The 27,915-nt window shown below is 42.1% G+C and overlaps 1 protein-coding gene across 7 annotated transcripts in view; it reads left to right on the forward strand.

Moving 5' to 3' along the window:
- The window catches only part of NLGN4X (neuroligin 4 X-linked), a 242,268-nt gene that overhangs the window by 63,544 nt on the left and 150,809 nt on the right, over nucleotides 1–27,915 (forward strand). For all 7 annotated transcript variants that reach the window (XM_077343305.1, XM_077343307.1, XM_077343301.1 and 4 more), the window contains exon 3: nucleotides 11,372–12,189. In XM_077343305.1, the coding sequence (XP_077199420.1) occupies nucleotides 11,718–12,189 (472 nt within the window). In that variant the 5' untranslated portion in view covers nucleotides 11,372–11,717. The remainder of the gene's footprint in view (nucleotides 1–11,371; nucleotides 12,190–27,915) is intronic.

The following is a 27,915-nucleotide window of genomic DNA, read 5'->3' on the forward strand; positions in this document are numbered from 1 at the left end:
AGGTGCATTGTGGTGTATTAGGATTTTAAAATTCTTATTATTTTAAGGGTTTTTTTAAAATCCAGGGCACACTGGTATGCCGTTGGCACACCCAAGGTGCACATTGGCATGGTGAGTTCTTAAATGTATTATTATAATTTTAAGGGTTTTTTTTAAACTCCTCCTTTATACAAGCAGGTCAAACTGCTCCCTCCTAAAGCGGCTAATGGTGGACCTGGAGGGGGAGGGAAGGGAAGGGGGCCCAGCCATGCAAACCTTTGCTGGCTGAGGCACCTACTACTTTGTTGACCTGTGTTGTCGGGTAGCAGCTGGAGTTGAGCAAGGTGAGTCCTTCCTTGAGGGTGGGGTTGATGGATTGATTGTATCTTTTGAGGGGTTTTTTGTTTAAATAAGGGGTGGCAGAGAGGCCTTCCATGAACTCCAGGTCTTGGGTGGCAGGGAGAGGGGAGAGGGTCTTCTGTGGCTTAGTGCCTGCTGTGGCCTAGGGCCTATCCTGGTGAGCTCCAAGCCTTGGGTAGTGGGAAGAGGGACCTCACATGGACTGGTGATCCCAGGTGTCCTATTCTGCTGGGCCTGATCTGTGGCAGAAAACTTGCTAATGAAGCAATGGTTCCACCTGGGTGATGCAACTTCAGGGTGACATGTCACTTCTGGGGAGCATGGCAGAAGGCATGGCCAACTGATAGCAGTTTCAGTATGCCTCAAAGTCTAAAATTTAGTTAAAAGGTTGAGAAAGACTGATCTAGCATCATGTCCGTGCAGTGTCAGTGTATATTTTGGATATAGTTTTGGTTCGTAGATATGAGTGCAGATTTTCAGATTGAGAACTGAGCAATTGAGCTGGGAGGCAGAAATAAGGATAGTGTTGCTGGGAAAGTGAGTGCTGTCTTTGCTTTTCCTAAACTGCTAAATTACTGGGAATCAATAACTGAAGTTGTTTTGTGAGAACATAGAGTTTGAAGATGAGTGTTGCTCATTGAGCAAGATCTGTTTGCAAGCCCCATACTTCTTTGTTGCTGCTGGGAGGTGGGGGCTATGGGCCTCTGAGCTGTAAGGTTCCTCCTGGGCGGAGACATGAGCCTTTGGCATGAATTGAAGGCTCTTGGCCTAAGGATCAAGCCTGGGGACCCTACATCACTCTAAATAACCAGTTATGAAGCAATAAAGCAGATCAATATATTTGGACAAGCTATCCCATTAAAAGAGCTGAGGGGTACATTAGTAGCTGGTCTTCTAGAAGATCCTGAACATTATACAAAAGAGGTCTAATAATTACATTCCTTGGCTCCAAATAATGATTGCGGTAAAATAATACATGAGCTAATCGTTTGGGAACCCCAACCCTGCAAGGGCAATATCTTTCCTTAAAAGGCGTTCCTGACTATCTTCCAGATAGCTCAGGGAAGGATATTAAATTGGGCAAGGATATAGGCTCTGCAATTATGAGGTGATAGACAGATAGATAGGCAGCTGCAGTACTGTTAAATGGTGTGACACCATGGGACACAGGAGAGATCACAAGATTTGCCTTTCCATGTCAAACAGGCACTGACACAACAGTCTAAAAGGTTGCTCCCTCTCCAGCGTTAGAAAGGAGTCAAGGGAGGTAGTTTTTCTATTGATTGATTTCAACCATTTGCTTACATATGAATCTGCAAGCAAAGCAGCTATGTAGATTGGATGATGAGTTAAAAAAAGAGATGCAACCTGGACTTATGGTCTAAATCCGCCCTCTGGTTTCCACAAGGCTTTGTCTGGTTTAAAGGCATGCAGCTATGTATCCAACACAGTGAGTTAGATCCAGAATATGGTGCAAGAAAAAAGACTGAATCCTTTCAATAGCCTGTTTGAATGCGCCAATCCTTAAAAGGATTCCACATATTAGCTGGGCTAAAGATTTGGCCTTGAATGCACCTAAAGTGGCAGGGACATATTGGTCACCCTGTACATTGTTATCATACTTTTTGGTGTGCGTATTCATAAAGTTCATTGATCTTGAGGAAAGGTGAGGGAATAATGTGTTAACACAGATAAGGCAGCTTTCAACATGCTGTACCATTTATGTACCTATGACAATCATTTTGTCATATTGATTTTGGTGATCCATGTGTTATTTTTTTGCCTACTACCTGGTTTTAGCCAACTGCTGCAGGCTATTGAGTTTAGTGACACTGAGCAATGAAGTAAATAAATATTACACTTTCCAGTATCTTGTTACAAGGCAAGCCAAGAAAATAAAGTCATAGATTATAAAGAACCCCTAATGGGTCTGGGGGTATTATACACTGGGGGGAAACCTCACAAATTCTCTGCAAAAAAAACCATGTTGTTTTTATGGTTTCTGCATGTTAGACCATTTCCCCCATGCAAGCCCCACCATTGTATCTTTGATTCTGCATGTTACTCACTTCTCATCGCAGCAAACATGCCTTTTCCATATCATTTTCCCACAGTATTGTAAACTTGCTTTGCTACAACTTTTGCTTTAAGATGGTTCCAAGGATGCCTTTTTTACATGCATAAATGTAACCATGTTTTTCGTCTACTACTCTGTGCAGTCTTACAAGAATGTCTGAATAGAAAGCCCATGAACTACAATTCCCAGGAGGCTCTGCTAGTAGCATGTGTCAGTCAAGTGTCATTGCTGCTGACCATAGTCTACCAATGAGGTCCCAGTATGATGGAAGAAGTTCCCCTTCCACTTGAACATAGCTCTCTCAAATGCCTAATTTACTTCTGTCTACTATGGTAGGAAGAAAAACGCAGGATCAGTGCACATGCATGAGCAGGAATGTTTTACAAAGGAGTGATTTAACAGGAGCAGAGAACTGACTTCAGTGAAAATTGGTAAATGCATAATAGCCTCTGGTAAAATGCTAGGGATAAAAGCACTAAATAATATGGATAAACGGTGCTAGGTCATTTTTAATTCATCCATGCCTATTTACTCAAATTGACTTCACTGAAGGCCTCTAGAACTTGTGAGCCACAGGATGAATATAGCCCATCAGCCATATCCTATGACATGCACTGGCCCAAGACAGCTAGTCCACGAGAGAAAGTATAAAAGCTGAACTATAAACAAAATGCCAGGTGCTCAACAACCCCTTCATTTTTAATACACTATGTGGACAACCAATCTTTATTGAACAATGTACTTAGCAAACTACTGATGGGCTGACATATTTGGATGATGGGATGCCTCTTGGACACTTTCAACTCAGGGGACATGGGTGGGGGACCAAGCTGCATTCTGGGGTAACCTCAGCATGCCTTCTGGAAGGTGGGGCTGTGAGAGGCCCAGAAATGCCCTGTCCCTCTGTGACCCAAAGCAGCCAGGAAAAGCCTCTGCCCTGGGAATGTTTACTCATAAGTAAGTCATGTGAGGTCTGCAATTTGAGAGGGGAGGAATGCTTTGGGGGTAACCACCACAGGCAATTGCAGCAGGGAAAATAATGCTGATGTGGGTGATCCATAGGGATACTACCTTGGTCTTACTGGGTTAGGGATCTTTTGTGCAATTAGTTTAGGGAGAGTATTGGCTTGACTTCAGATATGGCCTTTTACAGCCATAATATTTATATTTAGTTGGTTCTTCTATGACGCTTTTCCCTACCCGAAGGAGGCTCAAAGCGGCTTACAGTCGCCTTCCCTTTCCTCTCCCCACAACAGACACCCTGTGGGGTGGGTGAGGCTGATAGAGCGCTGATATCACTGCCTTGTCAGAACAATTTTATCAGTGCCGTGGGGAGCCCAAGGTCAACCAGCTTGGTTGCATGTGGGGGAGCGCAGAATTGAACCTGGCATGCCAGATTAGAAGTCCGCACTCCTAACCACTACACCAAACTAGCTGTATTTATTATTTATTATTTATTATTTATTATTTATTATTTATTATTTATTATTTATTATTTATTATTTATTATTTATTATTTATTATTTATTATTTATTATTTATTATTTATTATTTATTATTTATTATTTATATTTCAGTTTATATATCGCCGTTCTCGGGTGAGCTCACGGCGGTTTACAATAATAAAAGAATAACAAATAAGAGTTTTTTGTTACGTTTGAAGTCTACACATTTATTGTGTGGGCTTGTGTTTTTGAAAAAATGGTGATACGAACATTACTCTCAAAATGAGCAGATCTGAAATCTGCATAGTAATCAGTGCTGTCCGCATAGCTGAGCTGATCAACATCCCAAAAAACAGGCAGTTATTTAAGCGAGTAGTCAACTAAACTCCTTGCTTTTGTCATCATGTATCTCTACAGCTGAGATTGACCTGGATATCTCTGATTGTGCCCAATTGCTTCTTTTGGAGGATTGGGTAACATGTATTTACAGCACTGTATGAAATGCTTTTCTTTGCTGCTGCAATTTCATGGTTTTCCATTAGTGTGTGTATGAAGTCACACTACTTTTGGCTTTGCTCACGATTACTTGATATAGGTGACCATATCACACAAAAAAGGCTTCCATGTTGCTTATTGTGTTGATGGCTGTAAGGTCAGATTTGCCTGGCAAGCAGGGCATTTTCCTGCACCCAAAATAGGACTGTGGCAACAGCATTCTTTCAGCATTAAATTTCGCCACAGCTTTATTAACGTAACTGAGCATAGCACAGCATGGGTGGATCCTGCCATTGCAATCAGCTGATCGCCACACAGCCGTCTTCCAGCAGGCTGTCCACAATAAGGGAAGTTGACATGCAGTAGAATCCTGTTGAGTGTTAACTGTCACCTGGAAATGTTAACTGGCTGCCCTTCCATGAGTATGCTCCGGCAACTCTGCATCCACATGGTCTCTTAGGGAGACCCCGTCTAACTGGGGAGTCCGGCATGCAATCTCGGCCTCTCCCCCAATGGATCTGCCCAGTACCTGCAAGCTGTGACAATATACAGCAAGTAAATAACATTAAAAACAATCCACAACACCAGAGGGTGGGTAGGGTGGGTAGCCTCGAACATGCAAAAAGGGGAAAGAGGCCGGGATGCACTGCATCAGCCCCTTCTAAAGGTACCTGTCCCAGCCCGTCCTCTACACGTACCCATTTGCACCCTCCTACCAGCCTTACCATGCTCCAGGCATGCCTGGCATGCTGGGGACAGACATCCATCCCCTGATTCCATCTAGGCCCACCATAGGCCCCACTGCCATGGCAACCCTCAGTGAGTCTTGGTCACCATTATCACATGCCAGAATCTACAGATTACCTCTTCTGTCCATAAACTCTTCACCCTCCTTTTTATATTGCAGCATGTTCAAGTGTTTTTCTAATCCCTGTACCTTTTCATCCAATAGAGTCACTGATAGTATCACTTTACTCTGCTCTAGTTTGAACTCACATGGAGTACTGTGTTCAGTTTTGGGCACCACAGTTGAAGAGGGGTGTAGACAAGCTGGAGTGTGTCCAGGGGAGGGCAACAAAGATGGTGAAGGGTTTGGAGATCAAGTCATATAAAGAAAGGCTGAAGGAGCTTGATCTGTTTAACCTGGAGAGATGACTGAGAGGGGATCTGATAACCAACTTCAAGTATTTAAAAGGCTGCCATATAGAAGATGGAGCAGAGTTGTTCTCTCTTGCCCCGGAGGGACGGACCAGAACCAATGGGGTAAAATTAATTCAAAAGAAATTCCGTCTAAACATCCAGAAGAAGTTCCTGACAGAGCGGTTTCTCAGTGGAACAGACTTCCTCTTTGGAAATTTTTAAACAGAGGCTGGTTAACCATCTGATGAAGAGGCTGATTCTGTGAAGGTTCAAGTGGGTGGCAGGTTACAGTGGATGAGCAATAGGATTGTGTGTGTCCTGCACAGTGCAGGGGGTTGGACTACATGACCCAGGAGGTCCCTTCCAACTCTATGTTTGAAATGTTCGTTGTCTGTTTCCCAGTTGCCTGAACTAGGACATTTGAAATGATTATAGTACCATGTTGTAAAAACAGCAAATATACTCCAGACACCATTATGCTTAATTAGAAACAGAAGATGCAGGGAGAAATTCACACTAGCCCAACTGAATAATAAAATTCATCTTATTTCAACTTGCTTTTAAATCTAGTTTGCATTTGACTTCTTGAGATGATTTGGTAGTAGGGTTGACTGACTGAGACATGAGCTGCTTCATGCCCACCCCTATTGGGGATCCAGTGCAGCGTTTCCAACAGGCAGGCCAGAGTCAAGGTAGGCAGCAGCAAGTTCTATGGAGCTGTTGATGCCATGACTGCCCAGGCAGAACAAAGGCTACTTATGGAGGAAATTGCATACAGCTGTAATCAGGGGGAGGATCCTACAGGCACAGGTGGGTTTAGTCCAACATTTTGAAAAGTTCTTGATGGGTCTTGATTGTCACAAGAATCATTGGTGGAGAAGTGGTTCCAGGCAGTCAACTGGACTTTTCACCCCAAAGTCTGAGCCACTCTCTGGGCTCTTTGTCTCCTCTATGCCAGTGGCTATGTGGTTGCTCGTGAGATTCCTGTCAAAGAGTGGTTTTTTCTGATTAGTTATTCTGGGAGCTCCATGTCCAGATTCAGTTCAGAAGCCCTTTGGATTTCTCTTGGCATGGTTCCAGCAGGTAGCCTGTGTCCTGAGTGCTTGAAAGTCCAGTAATGGGGAGAGGAGGGAGTCTTCTGGGTTCTTGATCTCCTCACAGTTAGTGCCATGAACTCCTTGTTTTATTATATCCCACTGGGACAGCAAAAACTGAGGAGAAAGGATAGAAAAATAATTTTCTTCCTCTACCATAATATTAGATCTTGTTGGTATGCAATTATGTTGATTGGCATTGCGTTCCATATGAATAAATGGAATTATTTATTCACTGAAAGTACAATTAATTATGGGATTCAATGCCACAGAATGTATGAGGGCCACAAGCTTAGTTTACTTTAAAAAGGGATTAGACAAATTCAGAGATAGGCAATTAATAACTAAAATGAATCTCTATGTTCAGAAGCAGTAATAATTATGCTGGGGTCAACAACAGGGAAGCCTTTGTCCTCTGTGCCATGCATCTTCTGAAACAGAATGCTGGACTATAGATGGGTGTTGGAAAAATTAGGCACAGTAATGTTACACAATGGAAATAATACAGCACAAACATGCATGTTTAACTTCTGAGAATACCAAAATATTAAGGGGAAAGGGTTACATGGAAGAAAAAAAAATAACAGACCAAGTGAACTTTAACTCCATCTTGCTTCTTCTTCACATATACTAAGAGAGAACAAAGGGAAATGAAGTGTGATATTCATGGGTTCAAAGGAAGCCAGGATATTGAAAGTTCATTCAGCTCTTTAATAGGACGTTAGCATGGTACAAGAGAAGTGAAGACTGAACCAAAACCCACCAAAATAACCCAACATATATAGAAGAAGAAGAAGAAGAGTTAGTTCTTATATGCCACTTTTCTCTACCCCAGTGGTTCTCATCCCTTTGAGGGTCGAATGACCCTTTCACAGGGGTTGCAGAAGGGTGAGCAGCTTGGCCAGGGGGGAGGCATCCACACAACAGCCTTGCAGGATAGATCAAGATAGAATATTAGTCTTTCTGGTGCAGTGGAAAAGAGTGAGATCAGCATGGTGGGACAAGAGGCAGAACAGAACTGATAAACCCCAGAAAAAAAAACAAATTATATGCAGTCATGAACAATGGATTTTCACACCATTGGTCAGTTTCAGTTTAATGTCTGTGAAATAATCCTTGCATAGTTTTATGCTTGGTGGTCACCACACTATGAGGAACTTTATTAAAGGGTCACAGAATTAGGAAGGTTGAGAACCACTGCTCTATCTGAAGGAGTCTCAAAGTGGCTTCCAGTGGCCTTCCCTTTCCTCTTCCCACAACAGAGACCCTGTGAGGTAGGTGAGGCTGAGAGAGCCCTGATATTACTGCTCAATCATAACAGCTTTATCAGTGCTGTAGTGAGCCCAAGGTCACCCAGTTGGTGGGTCACCCATATGTGGAGGAGTACGGAATCAAACCCGGCTCGCCAGATTAGAAAGTCTGCACTCCTAACCACTACACCAAGCTGGCTTTCACAACACAGACAACGGATCTTCCTACCAGTGCACACTATAACTCAGTTTTTGTTTGAACTGATTGGATCTGGTAGATGGGATCTAATTGCGCATTGGTCAATTTCATGCCTGTGTGGATTCTGTTGTGGACCTCAAGCTCCATCCTCAGCAAATCCAGCAGGGCTGTTATTATATTCTTTTTAAATATTGGTGTGTATCCAAGAACTAAGCTGTATTAGAGTATACAGTTTGGACATCATTACAAACTGTTAGCAACTCAAAACCAGGAAGTATTCTATCTCAGTGTGGCACACAAGGAAAGGGGAAGAACAATCCAAGACCTAGGACGTCCTGGCTCTTTCTAGTCTGTCTGAGATATCTGGATGCAGCCAACATGCAACTGTCTATACTGGCACTAAATTAGCATTATCTCTAATGCTGTACACTTGCACAGAACTATTAGAAATGCTTTAGCAAAAGCTGATGTTACATGTGGTAAAAATGAAATAATAGACCTATGAAGTGGAAGATGATTCTGCTTCAGGGAAAACAGGATACAGAATAATGCTTGGAAAAATAACACATATTTGCCAGAGGCATGTAAGTTAGTACTGACAGGGAAAAATGGTTAACCACGGGGATTATTTAAAGGTCATAGTGAAAGACAAAATGTTTATGATCATTTCCTGAACAATGACTATGAATGTAAGCTGTAGCTTCTTCGGGTAGTAACAAGTTCCATCTCTTCAAGACTATACTACACTATTTAGGGTAAAATATGATCAAGGGAAAATGTTGTGTTGCCAGGTCCCCTTCCTCACTCTAGTATGAGGAAAACTCCGAGTTTTGCCAAATATCAGAGCATCCCTGACTGATGTATGGGGAATCATAGCACTATGTTGCTCCTGATACCCCCCTCCCCATTTTTGCACCATTTTTCATCTGCCAGCTAGTTGGTCAACAGTAAAGGTGGGGCATGGTGCCAGGGGTTGGAGCTGATAGACCTAAGAAACATTAAACATTTTGTCCTTTTTGAAAATGTTACACTTAATTTTAAGTTTATTAGGTGATGGCAGTGTTTTAACCTGTAGTATGTTTAACATAATATACCGAAGGAACAGATAATTGGTTAAGATTGAAATAAATTTATCATGTTTGTACTATTGTATTATTCTTAGTTCATTTCATGGTTAGAGCCCCAGCTATAAGCACTGTGCTGTGTCCTGTGTTTTCCAGAAGGATTCATTTCATGTGACAGAGGAAGCATGCCCTCGAATCCCTTCCCTCTGTCAGATATGGATGCTATGCAAGAGCCAGGTGTTCCACGCAGCCTTACATGCCCACTCCTATCCTTCTAAAGGAAACATCTAAACGTCAGCAATGAAGTGCCATGGGAGAACTCAGTTCTCGAATTATTGTTTAACTTGGACTTGGATTTGTAGTGTAGACGCAGCTGGAACCTGTTCTGTCTTGTAATGTTGAAAATAGCCCATAGATTGCATTTCACTCTATTGGCATATTCATGTTCTTCTATAATGTGGACCCTTCCACTGTTGTCAGTTCAGAAGGACCCTTCCACTTTTGTCATTGTACTAGATAAGAGAGCACAGAAGAAACGATATGGCAGAAGTATTCTACTGCTTTCATTCTTGTGAAGAAATAAATGGGTGGCAATGGTTATAAGTCATATACTAGCATGCAGGGGGCTGAACGCTTCATAGTGTCTGCACTTCAGAGATTACAGCATTGGGGTGCAAAAGGATTCTTTCCTCTGATAGTTCCTCTTAGCTATTGCCATCATAACTACTTGCCATGCTTGCAATTGCTACTGGACTTCTACACCCTGCCTCTGTTCCCATTCTGAATTGCAACAGCATATCTGAACACTTTGGCTGCAGCAGATGCACTGAAAACTGATATGGCAGTGATGTAAGGGGATGCATTCTAGAATTTCAGTCTATTTGTAGTCAAATTTGGAGTTTCAGTTATGGGGTTTCCTATAAGTTCCATGTATGATCTTAGTAGTAGAAAACATTCATTTGAGTAATACCAGTTGAAACTTTTGGCCAATAGGGGGAAAAATCCTAAATATTACTTTCATTTTCTAATTCCTCTTTCTTCTGGAACAAAAATGCTGAATTGTCTTAAAATTTTGAAAGCTCATTGATGTGCAGAAATGTAATTAAGCACTGTATGACATTTCTAAATTTTATGTGTTTGGCTGGATGATAAGGGCTGTCAAGCAAATCATTTTAACAGGTTTAGCTCTGTTATTACAGAAAAGCACTGAGACAGCATGTTTTCTTACTGAGGACTGGCCATGAATAATAAAATTCTGTCTTATCCTCTTTTTATATGGTTTTCTTTTACTATAAGGGAAAATAACAGGATTTTAAGCCTCTGCAATTCTAATTAAATTGCATATCTACTGTATTCTTTATTTCATAATGGAATATACCACTGGATATGAACCAATATTGTTATGGCATCTATTTATTTTTGCAGGACTACATTTTTAAACTGAAACTGATCTTTTTTTTAGTTTTCCATGCAGTCTAGTCTAAAGAGGGATAAAGAAATGAACATTATACTACTGAAAAACATCCCCTTAATATTTGAGCTATTTGAATAAAAATATCTGAGTAGCCTTATTAGGGAAACTGCTTTGCTATTGTTGGCAAAGAGGCGGGAAGGAGACAGGCGTCGTCCTAAACTGACGCTCCCGCCCCGCCCCTTGCCGCGCGCGCCGCCGACGCAGCGCGCCTCCAGAGGCTCGCGCCGTGGCCGCCGGAGCCTTCGCTCCTTTCCCGGCCCCCCGCCCGCCAAAGAGCCGCACGGGTGAGTCCGTGCTGCCCATTGTTACCCAGGCAGGACAAAATGGATGGATACAGAAAATATATAAGGGCACAGGAAATCAGTAGCATTAATAGGTGAAAATCCAGGAATATTGTAAGCATAGGACTTCAAGGCTAGTTTACATGATTTGATTTTCATAAACCTCTCCAGATTAAGTCTTTCTTGAACCACCATAATGGGTCTGTGGAGATCAGAGATCTTGAGTTTAATTTTCAGAGCAACTGAGCGTTAAAGTTAATTGGGCAAGGCTGCATTCACAAAACATTCTACATTAGCACTGTGGGGCCAGGTGTTCCCACTATAGCACTGTAGTCCCAGATCCCCACCACTGCTTATCTGGTTAGCAAGAAAAACCTCTCTTGTAGTACAATGCTGATCTCACAAAATGGGATGAAATTTGGAAGCATTTGAAAAAGCCTGTAAAGAAAACATAGTTTTAAATACTGTCAGTAGCAAAAATGGTAATTTGATTTTTTTTCCTTCTGTGCACAGGTTGATCCATCATGCTGGAATTAACTGGAGAACATCATCATGCCGATGTAGCAGAGTAAATACCAACGATCTTGCCAACTTTAGTTCTTGGATAGTGACATCTGTATTAAACCAGGAAGAGAGCCAAGGGATGGGCTTTAGGCAACAGAACTCTCCGACTTTTTATATCACTGGGATCTTTCTATGGTTACTCTACTGAGACTTATTTCCCACTCATCTTTGGCATTTTTGCTGCCTGAGCAATATTACTTTTTGCCTCTTAATCGATTTGCTTGGTTCTGTCCTGACTACGTTGATTTTCTGTCTGGGTGTAGAAGACAGAAGCCTGCTAATGTTGATGTAAATCATGTCAAGGCCAATGGGACTCTTATGGCTGCCTTTGATCTTCACTCCAGTTTGTGTCATGTTGAATTCTAATTTCCTCCTCTGGATAACTGCTCTAGCGATACGGTTTACACTTATTGATGGACAAGCACAATACCCAGTTGTAACCACGAATTATGGCAAAATACGTGGTGTAAGAACACCCTTGCCCAATGAAATCCTTGGCCCTGTGGAGCAATATTTGGGAGTCCCTTATGCTTCTCCTCCAACTGGAGAGAGAAGATTCCAGCCCCCAGAACCTCCCTCATCCTGGACCGGTGTGCGGAATGCCACACAATTTGCTCCTGTTTGCCCACAGTACCTGGATGAGAGGTCTCTGCTCAATGATATGCTGCCTGTTTGGTTTACTGCTAACCTGGATACTGTAGTGACGTATGTTCAAGATCAAAATGAAGACTGCCTGTATCTGAATATCTATGTGCCGACTGAGGATGGTAAGTACATTATTTAGCCACAATCTTCAATAAGTAAGAAAAGGTACTACTGTAGATAATTTTATGTAAGATTTTTCCTTTGGTCTTGTTAGATGCAGATGTTGTAGAAATGGTGTTACATTCATCAGAATACAATTCTGCTTTCAGTGAGTTGCCTTGTTTATATTAAAGAACAAGGATTATTTGTGAAAGAAAATCTTACAAGAAAAGGCCTTGGATCTGTCAGTAGAAGGAATAATCTCACTTTTGATATATTATATTTCATATTGTTTTACTGTATAGCCACTGAAAGGCAAATATTTCTAGCCTATTTGATTTAGTAGAAGAGTTTTGGAATGTTATTAATTTTGTGGAAATAGCTGAGCTTTAAATTACTTTGGGAAGTTAAACAATAGTTAAGGCCTACATCTGCAACAACAACAACAAAAAAACTTCATGATATTTGAAATAGTCACCATATTAGTAATGCTGGACATCATCCTTCAGCCTAACAATTCTGCAAGGAGTGATCTATATTGCACTATAACATTATTTGTTTCCATGACAAATATTATTCTATAAGAATTATAGAATGAACTCTTTTACTGGAAATATTTGTTCTACTAGCATCCTTTTTCAGGGTCTATAATTTTAAATAGCCTGTTTCTATAATATACTCCCCACAAGATTCTGGTTTCTTACCTGATTATAATGTTTTATTGGATAAATAATGGGTTGGTTCTCCTCTGCAGAACAGTGAGGAATTGCACCATGTAACAATATTGGTAATCAACACAAAGTAGATGGTTTCAATTTGCTTACAGTGGATAATTGTGCAATTTGCACTCAGTCACATAATCTAAGTCTAAGCAAGATTGATACTATAAGTGGGCTACTTCAAATAACAAAGAGATGAACTTCTGTGGTGGAGCATCCAAAGTATTGTAGACTCTTCTGCTTTTTGAATGCACAATTTTTGTCTTGCATTGAATTGGTTTCTCAATTTATACTTAACAAGACCTGACAATGAAATTCTCTCTCACATTTATTGTGTAACAGCTGATGGCCCATTCTTTCATGACTCCTGGGGCCTCCTGCATGTTAAACATTAATAAATATGCCAAGGCAAGGCACAAGAAAGCCTTGGTTTAAAGTGAATTGCCTAGGTACCTTGCAGCATGCCCAGAGCAGCAACAGTGCCACAGGGCAAGTGTGTGTGTGTGTGTGTGTGTGGGGGGGGGAGAGATCAATGAAGCACTTCCCTCACTTGACTTAATGTTGAAGAAAAAGTAATTTCTTAGAATTTCTCCAAAATACAAAAATACATCTCGTCCTGTGTCCAATTTACTTCTCTTCCTGTTTGTTTAGAATATTTCAATGCCACTTCTTCAGAGTCCTGCTCAAGGTGGTTTATTTTTTCTTTAAAACAAAATCAGTGTATTAAGATGCAATGTGTGTTAAGTGAACGTTCTGAAGCTCCTTAACAAATAAGAAAATCCATATGTGTAAAACTTTATCCCTTTATTTCACTATATATGTGAGAGCTTCATGTGTACATTCCCATAGTACATGCACAGATTCCTTGGATAAGGTGTGTGTGTGGGGGGGATCCCCACATGTGCACTGGAGCTCTTGTGGAGCTTTGGATTGGAACCATTCTATCTCCAGCATGCCTCATTTATTTGTTTCCTTAATGCTGCAGTTTTTATTTCAGTATACCTCAGGTTTAGAACAAATGCCTTCTTATTCAGACAGTACAGTACAGTGATCCTGACTGTTATGAAAACAAATGCTCGCAAGCAATTTGTGAACATAATATGATCCGGGAAGAGGGGGTGAGGAGATTAAAAAACACAAACCTGAAATGCTGAAAGAACTTCTTAATATCTTTTACTTGCTGTGAGTGGATGGCAGTTCATTCTTGTGAGCGTTGAGCTCCGTCAATTTGTAATATAATTAGCAAGATCTGCTACAGCTTCATTCTAAAGCTTTCCAGACTAATCCAGGTAACAGCAGTCTGGGCATGTAACAAAAGCATTTAACAACAGCTGTTAGGTCCCCCCTCCCTTGAATTCAGATGCCTCAGGAAGAATATTTGTTCTAAAGCTTGCTTACAGGACTGTTAAAGAAGACCAGCACAAACAGAAGTCATCCCAGTCAGTCAGTGGACCCCATTGGCTGCTGTTTTTCGGCTGCTTCCAGCATTTCCATTCAGACTTGGGAAAGTTGATTCCAGGCAGGGTTACGTGAGCTTGGACTAATAGCTTTGAGGATGAGTGACTGTAGTTCTGACTTTTCCATTAGTGGAGCTGCACTGATGGGAGAAAATGGCAGTTTTGTCCTTTCTTCATTGTAGTTGTCTATATTTATATTATTTATATTTATATTGAGATTTCCTAGCCGCTGATCTCATGGGACTAGCTCATGGTGGCTTACAGAAAATAACATACAATAACAATGAGCATAAGAATCCCAATATACGCCCCCATATAACCCCAATAAAACAGTTAAATACCACTAAGAACCAGTCAGCAGTGCAGCTGACAAGGCAGGTATTTCTCGGCAGAATATCAGATAAGGGGCTGCAGGAACTAAGATGGAATGGTTGTTAAAAAAAAACAAAGAGAGAGGGTGGGGGACCCCAAAATCACCTGGCCTTAACCCTGACCAAATGCCTGGTAGAAAAGCTCCATCTTGTAGGCCCTCCAGAACTGATAGCTCTGACAGGGGCCCTCAGCTCATCTGGGAACCCATTCCACTAGGCAGGGGCCAGGACTGAAAAGGCCCTTGCCCTGGTCAAGACCAGGCAGACTTCACAGGGGCTGGGGATCACCAGTCTGCTAGTACTTGCAGAGTAAAGCACCCTGCGGGGGGGCACAGGATAATTAGCAGTTCCTCACAGTCTGAGACATACAGCTGTTTTTTTTTTATATGGGTTCCATGACCACACAATTGACTGCCCCAAGGTAAAGTATTATTGTACAGGAATTCTCATGAATCACATGATCCAGCTGATTACTTATCCAAGCAATCAAAAGAGAGTCCTTTGAAACAATCAGAGAATCTTTAAGTGGCCTGAAAGTTTCTCTAAGCTATTCAGTTTAAGGTTTCTTTTTAGAATTCTCTTCTAAGATCAATTAAGAGCCTCTTGTGGCGCAGGGTGGTAAGGCAGCAGAAATGCTGTCTGAAGCTGTCTGCCCATGAGGCTGGGAGTTCAATCCCAGCAGCCGGCTCAAGGTTGACTCAACCTTCCATCCTTCCGAGGTCGGTAAAATGAGTACCCAGCTTGCTGGGGGGTAAACGGTAATGACTGGGGAAGGCACTGGCAAACCACCATGTATTGAGTCTGCCATGAAAACGCTAGAGGGCATCACCCCAAGGGTCAGACATGACCTGGTGCTTGCACAGGGGATACCTTTACCTTTACCTCTAAGATCAATTATGGCTCCTGTTTTTGTTTAGCTGGGGTACACTGTATGTACTGAAGAAAGGTTGCTGGCAAATTGCCTTCTGAGCATTTGGATTGTCAGCTGGGTTACATTCTCACTATTAGTGAGTAACATTAGGAAGTCTCTTCTCCATTTGTGCAATTTATTCTCTTCTCCATTTGGGGAAAAGTCAGGATTCATTGAAGCAGTTCTTGGAACAGGCATTGTGGGTTGGGTTTAGTTAGAAAATATCTGGGGATTTTGGGAGTGGAGTCTGGATTGATGGATCTGAGGTGGGAGGAACCACATTAAGTTTTAATGCCATAAAGTCCACACTCCAAAACTGTCATTTTCTCCAGGGGAAATGAGCTCTATCATCTGGATTTCAGTTGTGATCTCCAGGGCCCATCTGGAGATTGGAAATTGTTAGGAAAGGAGATCATTCAGGTAATGCATACAAAGTAATAGCTGGGTAGTGCATTTAATATAGGGAATTGTTTTGGTAGCGTGTGAATCATATCAGCTTACTTGGGCTGTAGGCTGATTCTTTTCTGATTTCTGGCCACACACTTTTGGCACCGACCATTAGTTTAAAGTCCTACAATGATCCTTCATCTTGTTCCTGACTCCAATTAAATTAATTTTGAGGCAACAGAAAATAGCTGGGCTTCTAGCATCCCATTAAGTCTGCCCTCTTTCAAACAGTATCCCACAATAGCTGCACAACAATATATTTGTGAGCTCTGATTGTAACATTCAATTGGGTTGATGTTTTCAGAAATAATGTTTCCTTGAGGTGTGATACCCAAGAAAAAGGGGGATTCAAGATGCCTTAAAGCAGGGATCGTCAACCCCCGGTCTGCGGCCTGGTATCGGGCTGTTAAGGCCTCGGTAGTGGGCCGCCGTCTACCACGCCTGCCTCTCCCCCCCCACGCAGCGAGAAGCTCACCAGGCTGCGAAAGAAGTGGCCGCCAAATTGGCCGCTTCGCTTGTGGCCCAGCTAGCTTCTTGCTGCTACGGGGGTGGGGGGGAAGAGGCAGGCGCGGCCACCGGCACGCTGGGTACTCATTTTACCGACCTCGGAAGGATGGAAGGCTGAGTCAACCTTGAGCCGGCTGCTGGGATTGAACTCCCAGCCTTACGGGCAGAGCTTTCAGTCTGCATGTCTGCTGCCTTACCACTCTGCACCACAATAGGCCATTCAAGATGCCTTACTTACTCATATTCAAGACCTTTGATAGCTGTCGTAGTTAAACAACAAAGCAGCAAAGCCTGCAGGCAAAAGAGACAGGAAGAAAAGGCTCCCACAAGAGGAAGTTACTGTTTGCATTTAATGGCTAAATATTCAGCTTTGGGTGAGCAACATGACTATTATTGCCAGACAGTATCAACGTGACCATCCCTTTCTTCCACTGATGTTTACCTATTTTTGTTGTCAATTTATTTGTTGTAATAGACAGTTATCATTTTTTCCTAATGTGAAAACAACAAGCTTTGCCTTTTGAAATAAGGCATTCTGCTCTCAGGATTTCTATAGACATAAACTAGAAAAGAAAATCTTCATAGTTTATATCTTGTAAAATACCATGAGTGAAGTTGAAGATATTTCAGTTTGCATTAAACAATTCTGTTGTCCTCTCATCTGTGCACTGGACTTAGCTGACTATTTTTGATACTGGGATCTGGTTTTCTCAAAGGGGCTATACTTCCTTTGCAGTTACAGCCTTTATACTTTGGAGACTTGCCCGACTTTCTGTTTATAGTACGGTATCCTTTTTAGGTCACAGCATGATAGAGCCCCCCCCCCCCCCCCGATATAATCTGCTTTAGCATTTTCACCTCAACTGACTCTGGATTTAATGTTTCTATACACTTGCCCTCCCACAAAAAAATGCTTTGTCATTTGGTCCCAGGACATGAGAGAAAGAATTTAATAGTCCTTGATTGCAGCCACACAGTGAAGATTCTTAATTTCCCCTTCATCACCACCGGAAATGCACAGGTATTTGCATTGACAACAAAATGTGCACGTGGCAGTTCTTTGCACACTTTCCTCTGCCATATGCTATTTTCCTTGCATTACCCCACACTGGACACTGAAGATCTTTTTTCAAGCTCAAAATAATTGGCCATTGCTTTTGCACTCTTACTATTTAACCATTTATTACCACAATGCACTAGTTATGAATTCCCATATTAATGGTAACTCATTAGGCCTTTCAGCTTCCCTTAAACACCAGAGTTTAAAATGAACGCTGGATTAAAAAAAAAAACCCTACTATATTGTGGCAATGGTTCATTATAATGTTATCCTGAAAAAGCCCTCCAGTGGCAGAGGGCAGGGAAATGGACATGAGAGAGGGGCTGAGGCAGGGAAATGTGGACATACATACACTTTGGATAAATGTGCTTTGACTACAGTCCCCCCCCCCTGCCCCTCCAAGTTCATATTTGAATAGCTTTGGAAATGATCAGGACAAAGCAGGGGGAAACAGACAGTACAATATTAGGAAATAAGATTGTATGGAAGATTCCTCCAAATGTTTCCAGTTTAGTATTCAAAATGCCCACCATGAGGAGGCAATCTGTAGACAGTAAGGTTTAGAGAGGAATACATTCAAAGAACTCATTCAGAACTATTAGACAACATTATTAAAAAAATAACATACTGTTACATTTGTACTATGCTATAATGAGAAGACCTAAACATCAATTTCTACCTATTTCCTGTCCATATTTCTTATTTTTTCTACTATAGGGGTACTTAAAGCTATTTTCTGTAGATTCACCCTAAAATATGAAAGCAGTTTTAAAAAGCCCACATTTCATAATCCTTACCTCATGGCAATATTTAAATTCTACTCCCTCACTAGCTTTAAAAGAGGAATTCAGGTATGTTGAACAACTTTTCATATCTCAGGGCAGGAAAAGAATTCAGCTATCTTACTGAATTTGAAAAAGTTGATACTGTAGAAACTTTGATACTACATCAGTTTATTAATTTCTGACATCTAAGGACAAAATAAAATATTTTATGCAATCTTCCTTCCTTCAAAATGCAGCAGCAAGAGATTTTAATCCAGAATGCAGCACTGGCTATAGAAAGGTTCCTTCAAGCCATTTTGCTACTCAATATCAGTGCCATGTGCTTTCTTTCCATGGGGTAGAACATACCAGTCTTCATATCTTTGTCCTATGTAGAGAAATGCAGCCTGAAGGGTGTTTTGCATGGAGGGAAAATGTACTGAGGTGAATTAAACAGTTCTTATCCCAACATTACAAACAACTGTGATTGCTTTCTGTTAAATACCATTCGGGGAAGTAACATAAGAACGGTATTTAGCATGTGGCAGAGGCTTAGACAATTGCTATTAACTCTTGTTTAAATCTGATATGTTTCAATAGCTCTGAAGACCACACACAGAAAAAGAATATGTTTGATCTGTCAATTTCAATGAGACAGAGTTCATAGATTGGCTCTGGGATCCCCAGTACGACATATCCTGTACGACAGCTGTCCCCAACCCCTGGTCCAGAGACCGATATCAGTCCGTAGATCAGTCGGCACTGGGCCACAGCTCCTCCTCATCCAGTGGGCGGTGGGAAGTCAGGGGAACCGGTGAGAAAGCAAGTAGAGCAGGGGCTCAGGCAGAGGCGGTGACGTATCTCGGCAAAAGACTACCCCTCCCCAATTTGAAGTGATTGGCCATTTTCAGGAGATACTTCCAGATCAACTCTGTAAATATGGCATGGAGTCCTGTAACTATTTTTTGCCCTTAAGTTCCCGTTGTCTCAGGTTCTTGCTTCGTTATCTTTTCTGGCTTTCAGTGATTATGTTGGGATGAAATAGTAGTAAGAAACATGAGAGTTTGGACAGTATGGAGAAATTTTCTACCGGGGTGGGCCATTCACATGATTAATGCACCCTTCAGTGATTGACTACCTACGTATATTCCTATAGGCCTTGAGAGATTTCTTGCACTCTACCATATAAAAGGATTGACCAGGTAGATATTTTTCATGCCCAAAAAGCTAGGATTGCCAACTCAAGGTTGGGAAATTCCTGGAGAATTATGATTAGAACTCAGAAGAGTGTGAGGTTTGTGGAGGGAGAAACATCAGTGGAGCATAATACAACAGATTCAACACTCCAAAGCAGCCATTTTCTCCAGGGAAACTGATCTCTTTCAGCTGGAGATCAGTTACAGTTCAGGGAGATCTTTAGGCCAGGGGTCCCCAACCCCCGGTCCACGGCCCGGTACCGGGCCGCAAAGGCCATCGTACCGGGCCGCCAGCAGCCGCACCTGCCTCCCCCCCTGCAGCAAGAGGGGGAGAAGAGGCTGGCACGGCAGCCGGCGCACTAGCGATGCTAACGCGCACGTGAGGAACTGCCGCACATGCGCGTTTGCGCCCTCTGGTGGCCAAAATGCGCATGCGTGGCAACTCTGCGCATGCGTGTTAGCGCCGCCTGGTGGCCAAAACGTGCGTGTGCGGCAGTTTTTGAGCAACTGCGGCAGCCGGGCTGCTGGCTCTCCCCCACCCCTGGAGGCGGTCCCTGACCAGATGAAGGTTGGGGACCGCTGCTTTAGGCCCCACTGGGAGGTTGGCAACCATAATGTGAGCTAGTTCTTGCCTTGTTTCATTAGTTCTACAACATGGTGGCACCTAGTGAAATAACAAGCATATTTTACAACCTTATCACAGCAGTCGAAAAGCTGGGAATCCATCCCACCCTCATGTTCTGAACCAGAAAGGGGGGAAAACATTTTAAAATAGGGCCTACAGATGGCTGCATGCATATCAGGTAACTAACTGCAATACATAATACCCACTCTTAAGGATAATAGTAGCCTCATACTATGTGCCAGAGGAAGAAAATCTGAATATGAGAGTACATGTACATGTGTACATATGAGTACATGTACAAATGAGGCATTGGAACAAGATTTATATTTACTACATAACATTCAGTCAGTTTAGTCCCATATTAGTCTTATTTGCTTGCAGAGTGACCTTCATTAACACTACAGACACATATCTTTCCTTATCTGCATTATCAGAAATGAAAATTGCTCTTTGAATTCCATGCATATTCTGGCTGTCTGTATGACAGATGTGACTTAATTGGCTCAAAGGGAGAAGTGACTCAGACTTTGACATTCTGTGAAATATTGGCATTGATACTTAGACCTACAGTTGAAGTCCAAAGAACAACAGGACCCTACCCATTGTGTTTTGTTTTTCCTAAAGGTTTGCAAATTATGTCCATTCCTTTATCATTGTGAATTGTGGGTGTTATAGTTACTGTAGCCTTCTCTATGATTCAGCAAATCCAAAAAAATGCAATTAGTACGAAAAAACCTATGAATCAAAATCTTTAAACTATTGTGTCACCATGCCAAAGGTAAATTGCTTTGTATTTGACTCCATGGAATCAAATTAAATATACTTTGTCATATGACTCCTGGTTGGCAGAAATAAGCAATGTTGTTATGGATACAGAGCATGAAATTAGGTTTGAAGGAAAGGTCTGAAAGTGATTGACTCTGTGAGCTCTATTCACATTTGCTACCCCTATTCAAATACCAATTGCTTGGCAATTTCTGTAAGAGACCAAGCAAACAGCAGTATCCCAATACAAATGAGTGATGTGACGATGACACCTGTAAGGTTCTTGTTTTCAAAAAGAAAAGGAAATAGCTGGCTGCTGTTTGGTTCCCCTTCTGAGAGCTAAACCAGATGTTACATGAGGCAGGATTTGGGACATGTCTGCCCAGCCCAACTTGCTGTCACACGAAATGACTCAAAGTGCTCCATTGGATTCCACAATACAACAAGTGGGAGTGCCGTTTTTGCCTCTGGAACCAGAGAAAGGGAGTAAACAGGCTTCTTGCAGATGTTTCTGGTGGCGAAACTGGCATAGTAGAGAAGGTGCTCCACCCTCACAGTTCTCCAATGCTTACTCCCGAGTAAACATCCCCAGGGCAGAGGCTTTTTCTGGTTGCCCTGGATCCCAGACAGCTGGCAGGAGGGCATATCTGGGCCTCCCACAGCTCCCCTCCAGATGGCACATATTGGCTGCATCAAGAGTTGGCTGACTCCTCTCTTCATGTCCTCCAAGGTTAAAGTGGCCAGGAGACCATGCCAAGTTACTGGCAACAGGGCAGCTCCTCTTTCACCCAGCAAACTCTGACACTGGCAGGAAGTTGGAAGCAGAGAACAGACATCTTATTAGGTTCTCCTTGCTGTGGCCTATCACTCACTCATGGGCAAACATACCCAGGGTTGAAGCTTTTCCTCATTGGCAGAGTGTGATTTGAACTGATTGGCTCTCACTCATGAGTAAACATTCCCAGGGCAGAGGCTTTTCCTGGTTGTCCTGTGTCCCAGATGACTGGTAGGGGCTGTTTCTGGGGCCCCTACTCCTCTCCAGAAAGTATGCAGAGGCTGTGTCTAGGTTTTACTAGTTTGGTCCTCCCTTCCCACTACTCAGAGTGAGAACATACAATAAGCGTGGGGGGGCGGGGGCAGGGGCAGGGGCGGGGGTGGGGACCTGGCAGCACTCGGAACATGGAAACACTGACCCATGCATCCATCACAAACAAACAGGGTTTGGAATCTTGACTGGGACAACGAGTTGCAAGGGGAGAGCAGTGAGTATGGAGATCTCTAATCCTCTATAAATATTGCTTACCCTAGAATGATTTTAGTTTTTTCAACTCCACCATTCTGTCTTTAAAACAATTGTTTCAAGTTTGCTTCTTCCTTGACTCTTAATAGTGTATAATCAACTATATTTTAATTGATTAGAAATTGTCTAGTAAGCCACTAGGCTGAGAGAATGGTTGTCATTCCTGGAGCTCTGGGGCAGAGTCTAGGGAGGGAGGAATTGGGGGAAGGATGGAGCTCAGCAAAGATGTGTTTCCATAACGTTTATTCTCCAAGGCTGCCATTTCCTCCAGAGGAATTGATCTTCATAATTTAGAGATTAGTTGTAGGTCTGACTGGAAGAAAGCCAGGTCTCACCTGGAGGCTCGTAATTTTAGCTAAGAGTTGAGATGTATAATGTGTGAACTAAGTAAATAGGGTATATTTGTCTGAACTTCTAAAAATTTGAAGCATCAGCATTACATTTCAAATATGCTTACTCTTCACTTTTTCTGAAATGACTGGAAATGGTAATAATTTCATAAATGGTTCTGCGAAACAGACTTCATAAAATGAATAGAATTATTTTTGCAACAATGAGTTTCACAATCTGAGCCAATCTAAATGGGCTATTTTATTTGGCCAGGCTTCTGAAAAAAAGAGGGCTATTATGTTCAGAAACAATGAATTTGATAGTGTCAATCTGATGCCAAACAAGAGGAGGGACTCCATTTGACCTCTGAAAAGACTGCTTCAGGCATCCTGGGGTCTTGCTGGTTGTAGAACTGGAGCTGCAGTGAGGAAGGTTATTACACGAAACTGTTATTCCTGCCTTTTTAACAACTGGAAAAGAGGAGGAGAAGGAAAACAACTGGTTTTCTTGTGTACTGATTTTTGCTAACAGAAGGACCATTTATGTACTGGAGGTTTCATGCAGGGTTGCAGGCTGGAATTTTACTTGTGGCAGGTTACCCCATCTCTTCCTGCACCCACTCTGGGGAGCATTTGGACTGGTGAACCTCAACTGCCCCCAATTTGTGCTTCTGCATGGGAGCTGGGGAAGTGAAGTTCCCAGTGCGTAAACGGTCAAGGACTCTAAAAGCAGCTTACAATTGTCTACTCTTCCTCTCCCCACAATAGGCAACCTGTGAGGTAGGTAAGGCTGAGAGAGCTCTGAAAGAACTGTGAGTGGCCTAAGGTAACAAATCTGGCAGTATGTGGAGGAGGGGGGAAATCAAACCTGGTCCTCCAAATTAGAGGCTGCTGCAAGAAAAGGTTCTAAAACTCTAAAAATGTGTCCGTATGCAACTATTGCCTACATGCCATATGTTCCAAACATTGATAAGGTCCTCATTACATTGCCTTAAAGGAGGTGAGCATGTTATCCCTCCAGTGCTGGCAAATAATTTTTAACAAGAGAAGTCTCTGTTTTAAAGCTGGCCTTTGTTATGAGCTTGTTAGGTGAAATTTGGCAAGATAGCCTACTGTCAGCAAGAAGAAGACGAAGACAAAGAAGAGATGGATCTTATATACCTTAGGACCGCTAGCAGGGGTGGAAGGGAGAAGGCTGGGGACCGCTAGCAGGGGTGGAAGGGAGAGGGCAGCCCGGCGGTGCTGTGCAAACGCGGCAACTCCATGCATATGTGGAGCTTTCGCACATGCACATTTGTGCCCACTGAGGACGCAAACATGCATGCATGACAGTTCTGCGCAAATGCACATGTGCGAAGCGGTCGCGCATACACATATGCGCTGCTGGCGGATGCAAAACGTGCCTGCGTGGAGCTCCGCGCAGGCGCGTCTGTACCCACTGGCATGCTGATGGCCGCACCTCCCTCCATGCAGCACGGCACTCACCGGACCTTGAACGAAGGCCTGGTGAGCGCTGCCGGAAGGGGGAGGGTGGCGCCTCCCTCTCCCCCGCCACGGCCTGGTGGCGAAGGGTTGACCGGGGGTTGACGACCAGGGGTTGATGACCACTGCCTTACAGGATTGCCATAAGCACACATTTTGAACTATCTAAAGTGTTGTATAAAGACCTTGGTTATCATTATCCCTGATAAATTATATTCCTAATTCTGCCTGGGGGGGGTGCATTTTTACACTGCTATTAGTATGAATGAGTGCTGCCATTCATCAGCCCCTTCCACCAGGTGAAATATTCAGAGGAAATTTGGGTGGGGAATGGAAATGCCTTGGCCAGGCTGTTTGCTAGGCTCTCAATGCCTGCAGTGGCACACTTTCCCCCATGAATCAGAATTGCAAGCACACCTTATAACTCAAAAAGTTTACTCAGTGTATAACTTATTTAGCTATTGAAGGAGCCCCCCCCCCACATTTTTGGAAGGGCTCCCATTTTCCATATGGATCAATATTCTGCATGTGCCTCTTGATAAAGAAGCTCAGACCAGTGATTCATACACAGATGCCAGAAGAGTGTCCTCTGACTAAATCTCTGTATTTGGATTGACAATATGAGCCAGGTCCACATAATGTAAAGACACAGCTGAGTTACCCACTTTCAGAGGCAGCAAAGCCTAGAACAGTAAAGCAGGCAGACACTCTGCATTAAGAGATCACAGTAACAGCTAGTTACATTACACTGGCTTTTATGGAATGGCTGCTGTTGTAAGCAGCCGGTCAATGGTGATTCAGGCAGGCTGCATACTATCAAATTGTCTAGTGATTGCTCTTGGTCCTTGAGAGTCCTCCCTCAAAAGGCATGTTCTGAAAAGGGTCCTGCCTCCTTCCCCAGCCTTTTATTGTTACAAATCAAGGCTTAAGGGCTGACAGTATTGTTGTGGTTGCCTAGTAACCCTCCCAATGGACACTGTAGAACACATTTGTTTCTTTAAGGTACAGGTGCAGCTTCTTATTTATTTATTCATGTATTTATTAATTCATTTGACTTTTAGCTCACCAATCCCAGAATGGCTCGTTGTGGATGACAATAGTCAAGTAATATCCCCAATAAAAACCCCACATAAACTCCAGCATACGAAAACCACAAGATTGGGGGGGGGGCATGCTCTTATCTCCCCCCCCCCCCGATTTCTGATTTTCTGAAACCTGTTTCAGGTTTCTGAAACCACAAGATTGGGGGGGGGCATGCTCTTATCTCCCCCCCCCCCCGATTTCTGATTTTCTGAAACCTGTTTTTTTGTTGCTGTTATTTGTCTTATCTGTTCATTACCCCGGTCTATGGATTTATTTATCCACTGTTTTTGGTCATGCCATGTTGAGAATATTGATGCACTTAGAGGGGAGGGGCAACTGTATAAGGCAACAAAATGAAACAACACTTTTTAGCAGATGAAAAATAAGTCTTAAATACAGATGTTATAATTATTTCTCTGTGAGTCTGTTGCATCCATAACATGAAGTTTGGAGACTAACCAATGAATTAATTGGCACATGGAGTATTATGTGCCAGACCTCTGATGATCAGGAAACCCTTACTAATTATGTTGTCTGTATCTTTTTCCTGTTTCCTGTAAACCGCCCTGAACCTCCGGGGAGGGTGGTATATAAATATAAATAATTTGTTAGTCTTTAACTTGCCATGTGACCCTTTTTGATGTTACAATTTTCCTATGCGCAGGAGTTTTGTTCAGTAAAGAAAAATAGTGGAATGGGAAGCTGTGATATTTCATATTTTTGACTACTTGAAACTTGTGGAAACCATTGTATTCTGACATATCTAAGCTGAAGTTAAATCCACATAATTTCCCCAGGCATGACAGTGAGGAGTAGTACTTATTTTTCCAGGAACACTTATATATGGATAACTGATTTTGCTTTATCTACTCACACATGATCATTTTAAAAATAAATGCCTCTGGTACAAGTTTCGGGAAAAGGCTCTGCATTTTTATCTGTTTTGATATACGCATTGATTGTTCTTATCTATGTATGCTACCTCAAGTGTGTTATAGCTATGGGGTAAATAACTTAAATAATAAATGCACCTGAATCTCTCCATATAGAAAATAACCACCACCTCCTATACTATCCAGCCCATTATCTGAGATCCTCCCCAAAAGCTCTGCTTTCTGTGTCCTGACCTTCTGAGGTGAGGCAGGTAGCAACCAGAGGCAAAGTCTCCTCTACCTTGATCTAGAGCTTTATCCTTGCAGATGAGTGAATGGTCTATGCATTAAAAGCCAGTAGCTTAATTTTGAATCAGTGTGAAACTGACAGCATGTTAAAAAATGTTAAACTCTTTTTAAAAGTTGTTTGGAGATATGACAGGAAAGGCAGTGATGAAATGAATTTAAGAAATAAGACGGAACATATAAATATAGACATCTCCCATTACTTGGGTGCCAAACTATAGATCAGAACATGATCCTCTACACCAGATTTAATCCATTGTGCCATCAAATTCAAAGGTTATATAATCATATAAAGGTTCTTATAATCACAAATAATTCTGACCTCAGCTCTGTTCTCCATACATGTTTCTCTTTTCCAGTTGTACAAAGTACATTATTTTAATGTGCTAAGTCAATAATTAATATGAATGTATTGAAAATTTCAGAGTTTGTTCATCTCCCAGTCCTCATTAATAAAGTTTCTACAAGATGAGCTTCCAACCACCACCTAAACGAACCAATGATTGATTGAAATGATCAGCAAGTAAAATGATATTGCATTATTACCGTTTCTAGGCTAAGTGGTATGTCACTGGCAAATGCACTATAAATAATGCTTCTCCTTCGTTTCATTTGTTTTATACAATTAGCAACTAAGCCAATATAAAAACCACCCCCTCCATGCTTCTGTGGGAACATTGTGTGGTTATTGATTCATTAATAAAACCATAAGACAAGACAGCAATAATTTTTCAAATTTGATGTGGTTTATTTTTTAAAAAATCATAGTTGGGATATAATCTTAGGTTGTGAATCATGACTATGGTAAGGTGACCAGATTATCCCACTTTTGGAGGGACATCTGGGGGTACCTGGCAAATTGTACTTATGTAGAAATTTAAAAAAATATATATTGCAATACTATTTTTGCGTTCTATGAAACTTTTTGTTGCTCCATATAGACCAAAATTTTAATCAAGAACCCCCCTGGTCAATGGTGTCCCGCTTTTCCAATGTTAAAATCTGGTCACCTTAGACTATGGCCTTGATGAGCTTGTCAACAACAATAGCAAAACTTCCCGTCTCCAAAGTATTTGTGGCATGATTAAGGACTATGGCTCAGATCCAAACAATAGCACAATTAAATTCCATGTTCTCACTGAGGCTAGACCGTGTTTTATTATTTTTAAATGTCATGTTTCAGATTAGATGGTTGTCAACTGACTTATCAGGAGCAGAAGGGAGGCCCAGGATATGTTGCTGGCAATGTGGCAATGCCATTTCTGAGATGTACTGTACTGTCTGCTTCACAGAAAACCATCACAAAACACTACCAATTTAATTTCAAGTTTTTGGAACACCTCCAGGATTAGTCACAGCAGTTCCTAATTTGACTTACCTGCTAGAGAAGGAAAGAGAAGACATGAGAAAGATGTTGATCCATCAAGACGCCAACCCATCAGTTTATTAACTACCAACTTGCTGTTGCTAGTAAGGAGAGGAGCTGCATTCAGACCATACAATTTTGTCATTTGTGGTCTCTGGTGGCTCTGCAGTTGCTGCTGATGCATTTTATT

The sequence above is a fragment of the Paroedura picta genome, chromosome 6 (assembly GCF_049243985.1).
Source record: "Paroedura picta isolate Pp20150507F chromosome 6, Ppicta_v3.0, whole genome shotgun sequence".
In the NCBI taxonomy this organism is placed as follows: Eukaryota; Metazoa; Chordata; class Lepidosauria; order Squamata; family Gekkonidae; genus Paroedura; species Paroedura picta.